The sequence below is a fragment of the Tupaia chinensis genome, unplaced genomic scaffold (genome assembly GCF_000334495.1).
Source record: "Tupaia chinensis unplaced genomic scaffold, TupChi_1.0 Scaffold000636_1, whole genome shotgun sequence".
In the NCBI taxonomy this organism is placed as follows: Eukaryota; Metazoa; Chordata; class Mammalia; order Scandentia; family Tupaiidae; genus Tupaia; species Tupaia belangeri.
The window spans coordinates 218,424-222,984 of NW_006160157.1; the positions used below are offsets into that span (position 1 = coordinate 218,424).

General features: G+C 37.9%; 1 protein-coding gene across 1 annotated transcript in view; it reads left to right on the top strand.

Moving 5' to 3' along the window:
• Window positions 1–4,561, top strand: part of SLC26A7 (solute carrier family 26 member 7) — a 169,550-nt gene that overhangs the window by 82,992 nt on the left and 81,997 nt on the right. Inside the window, exon 5 of the mRNA XM_006159563.3 lies at window positions 4,535–4,560. Coding sequence (XP_006159625.1) covers window positions 4,535–4,560 — 26 coding nt within the window. The remainder of the gene's footprint in view (window positions 1–4,534; window position 4,561) is intronic.

The following is a 4,561-nucleotide window of genomic DNA, read 5'->3' on the forward strand; positions in this document are numbered from 1 at the left end:
CAGCAACAAAGAAAACAACACTTCAGGCCTCACCCAAATAACTTTTCTGACATCACCTGTCAAACATCTATACTGCTCATCTTTATGGTCCTGGTTAACATTGCACTCTCTCAACATCACCATTTAACCTCTCTATACAGTCTTTTAAGATGTGAACTGTACCTCTATCTCTGAATTATGTAACCATGCTGTGCCTAGCTCCTAGTAGGTATTCAATAAACATTCATTGAAAGGACAAATAAGTGATTTGATGTAAGAGCCAAATTGTAGACAAGCCACCCAAAGCTGAAATACATGCTGTATGTCATCCATTTGGGAAAAATAGTTATTTCTTATGCACTTTAAAAAAAAATCAGTATTTCAATGCTACTTAAAAAAAAAAAAGTCCTGAAATTTGAGACACATTCAATTTATGTAGAACACATGGTGTTTATGCAAGCATTACTGAATAGCATCATGCTAGTGAACCTTAATAATGTATGTCAGAGGTTTTCAGCATTAGCCCAGAACATCAGCATTACTCCAAACAGCTGAAATATATTGTATAAAATTTTTTTTCTCATAAAATGTTGCATGACCAGGTTGTGGGAGTTAGCTAGCTAGGTCACAATATTATCCTTATTTTTTGTAAAAGGAGGTGACATGGCTGTTTATTAAGTCAGTAGCTTAAAATTTTTTTTAACATTGGTATAAAATTTAAATGCTAACTCTCCAAGAAAAATACTCTAGGACTTTCACTTCACCCACTGAATTCTAAGATAAATGCTGTTTAGTCTGTGCATACCTCTTGTAAAACCAGTGTTGGTTGGGTACTTGCTCTTGTATCTTAAGACTCTACATCAATCTTGGTAGGGTGAAGGGAAAGGAGAATTCTTAGATCTTTCCTTTCCCTTTTGCTTCTTTTTCCATGCTTCCTCCTCCTTCTTAAAATATCTACTATTGCCTTGGGTTGAGGAGAAGGTTGTCATCCAGAAGAGAGTAGTTTCTCCTCAGTTAAATCTCACATGTTTGTAATCATCCTTCACATGCCCAATGGTTTGTATCAAAAATGAGATCTTAAGGGACTTGTTGAAATTTCAGAGTCAAGAACTTTCCATTTTAGGGATTTATCCCTTGCTGGGAGGATTTTTTTAAGCATAAAAATGTGTGTAAGTAGAATATTACAAAAACATATTGAGTCTGTGGATGTTTGAAAAGAGGATACTCCTTTTTTTCCCACTCATTTCTTTTGCAAGGGCGATTAAACTCTTGTATCTTATACTTTTTCTGGACTTTTCTGTTTGTAACTTTTAGGTTATAAAAATGATCGAGAAATTGCTACTAGAAGATAGTGGTTTAGCAGAGGGTGGTTGGTGATCACTTTGGAGAGGCAACCTTTGTTTCTAGAGTATGGCAGATCATGAGTCCATCTAAGTAGGCACTAAAATTTAGGAAACAAAAGAAACAGAAGATAAAGTCATGATCATCTGTAGAAGGTCTCTTAAGAGTTTGCTTCTCAAAATAAATGAAAGATTAATTGGCATATAGATAAGATCCTTCCAACCTTCTATGTGTATAAAATTTTACATGTGCGAACAGGTTTCACAGTTTCAAAGATTTGGATTACTTGTATGCTGCATTAAGTTGAAATGAAACTCTTAACTTTCTGGTGTCCATCATACCCCAAGAACACGCTAATTTCGTTCTCATGGCCTGTAAGAGTTAATGTAAGTTGGAACTAAGTTACTAGTGGAGAGACACTTGGAAATAATTGGCTTAATGTTTATTTTAGCTGATTGTGTTTTCAGGTTGAAAACCAACAGACTTTGAGTCAGGAGTTGCCAGGAGGATCACTGAGTCCCACTTGTATCCATACCACTGTTGCTTCGGTATTTCCCTCTAAATATTTCTACTTTTTTATTTTTTGGAGACGTTTTGCCATAGGGTGTGTGCACTTGCCAGAGAGAGAGAGAGAGAGAGAGAGAGAGAGAGAGAGAGAGAGAGAAATAGAGAGAGACAGAGAAAAAGACAGAGACAGAGACAGACAGACACAGTAAGAGGGAAAATAAGAAATTGCCTCCCAGGAGCAATGGCCATGCCTCAATCCCTTCTCCATTCTCCTCCCTGGATCTTGGGCATGCACACACATGTACCCGGAGTGATTTTGAAGTCACTATATCTGAGACTCGAACTGCAGTTGGCCATGTGGGAGTCCAGCGACATAACTGCTACACTGTATGCTAGCCTAATATTTCTACTTTGACACACTGGCACATAGTTTCTGGGGAAAAAAAATGTTAGCAGTAAAAGCTGCTTCTCTGGCTTCCTGTGTTGATAATAACGGAAAGGTAAAAATGCTTTATTTCTACCTTGGCAACCCCCATTTTTTCTTTCTCAGCTATTGAATAAAAGGAGGACAGTAAGCTGTAGACAGTTCTAATACATTTTTTTTCTGCAGTGGTCAATTTCTTCAAGTTTCCAGAGCTGAAAAATGCAATGCCGTCCTTCCTCCTTTTTCAAAAGTGGTGTCTGATTGTTCATACTTGGTAAACATGAGTTTACCTCACACTGTTTCTGCTGCATTGCATACACTGCACACTTGAATGGTTTCAGAGTCCTTTCCTATGTGATTTCACATTCACTTTATGACAACGCTACAAGATAGAGTAGACATCACTCCCATCTCTCATAACTTATAGATATGATAGTGAGGCTTGGAGAATTTTAGTAAGTTTCTGCAGTCACAAAGCTAGGACACAATAGCGTCTGGGTCAGGGCCTCAGCTTTCAGATTTCAGCTTTAGAAACTCCACTTTAGGGACCAGTTGGCATAGTGGCTATGTCGCTGAACTCCCGTGTAGTTGACTGCGGTTTGAGTCCTGTACTTGGGGGCTTAAATTCATGCCAGGCGCATGTGCGTGCGTGCCCAAGATCCTGAGAGGAGAGTGGAGGAGGAGGGTTGTGGCGTGGCCATCCACCCTTGGGGTGATTTCTTACTTTCTGTCTCTCTCTGTCTTTCTAGTGAGAGCACATGCCCTATAGCAAAAACCTCTTCAAAAAAAAAAAAGGAGGGGGTGACCAGCAGTTAGCATAATGGCTATGTTGCTGGACTCCCATGTAGTCAACCGCGGTTTGAGTCCCGGACCCAGTGACTTAAACTCACTCAAGGGGCATGTGTGTGCGTGCCCAAGATCCTGAGAGGAGAACGGAGGAGAAGGGATTGCGGTGTGACCATCCCCGCTGGGGGGATTTCTCGCTTTCTGTCTCTCTGTATCTGTCTGGCGAGCACACGCACCCTATAGCAAAAAAAAAAAAAAAGAAAAAAGAAAAAAAAGAAAAAGAAACTCCACTCTAATACAAGTTCAGAGCATTTATACTTTTTGACAAGGATCATTGCTATATGATGACAGTATAGAAATAAACATATTTTGCAACCTTATACTTCTCTTTTAACGCTGTAAGCTCTTGATAAATGAAGATCTCATTGTCATTCTTCCTTTGACTACTTTAATAGCTAATCTTATTTTCCTACAAAAATTTTAAAACCTGACCTAAATATTATAACCGACACCAGAAAAGTTTACATCAGCATAATACTTTGTTCCCCTTTCCCATGTGAATGCTCATAAATGTAACTTAATGTTGCTTTCACAACGGTAAGTTTTACTTCTTACATTTTCTGTAACTGAGTTTACACAGTCATATTAAGTCAGAGAGTGGGCCACCTCCTGGAGGTTGTTTATCTGGTAAAGAACTCAATCATTGAAGTGTTAATAATTAGAGGGAAGAGTTTTGATTCTTTCGGTACCTTTTTGCCAATGCATAGCTTCTACTAAGAGTTGATTTTTTTTTCTGGTCATGAAGTAATTTTGAGATAGGGTGAGGCTAGCAGTACTAAGAACATGTGTAAAGAATACTGCATATCTACCAATTTCTGGACTTCAAAGACTTTACCCTTTACCCTATGTCTGTCTTCCTTACATATAAAGAAGTCCCAATGTTTTCCTACTAAATAGTGATTCTTCAGAACTGCTTGACAGAGTGTCTGGTCAAAACAGTATGTTCCCATTTCTCAGAACCTATGAGAAACTCAAGGAAAGGCTTTCTCCTCCCAATGCTTTTGAGATTTTAAGCCTATTGGGTGTGAAGTAGTAAACCATATCTTTTTGACTTAAAAAAAAATACAGATATGGTATGCAGATTTGATTATTTTCTTCCACAGAGCCCCATATAGTAACTGATTGTGTATATTTTCCTTTTTGTAACACATAGGATTAAGAAAGAAGAAAAATGGAAATTCAATATTTAGGGAAAAAGCATGTAAATTTTGATTGACACATTTATATTATACCCAATATTGTTGGAAACTCATAGAATCTAGTAGTGTCATCAAGAAAACCTAAGATATTAAATACATAAAATTTAAGAAACCCATTACACATCAGTTCTCTGTTTATGTGACATGAAAATGTCAGATATGTTAGACATTAATCCTCCTAGGAAGCTTGGGATAGTTCATCTGAAAGTGTCATCTGACTCCCCTTTTGTCCTCTTAGGTGGTCATGTTTGTGTTGCACCTGGGC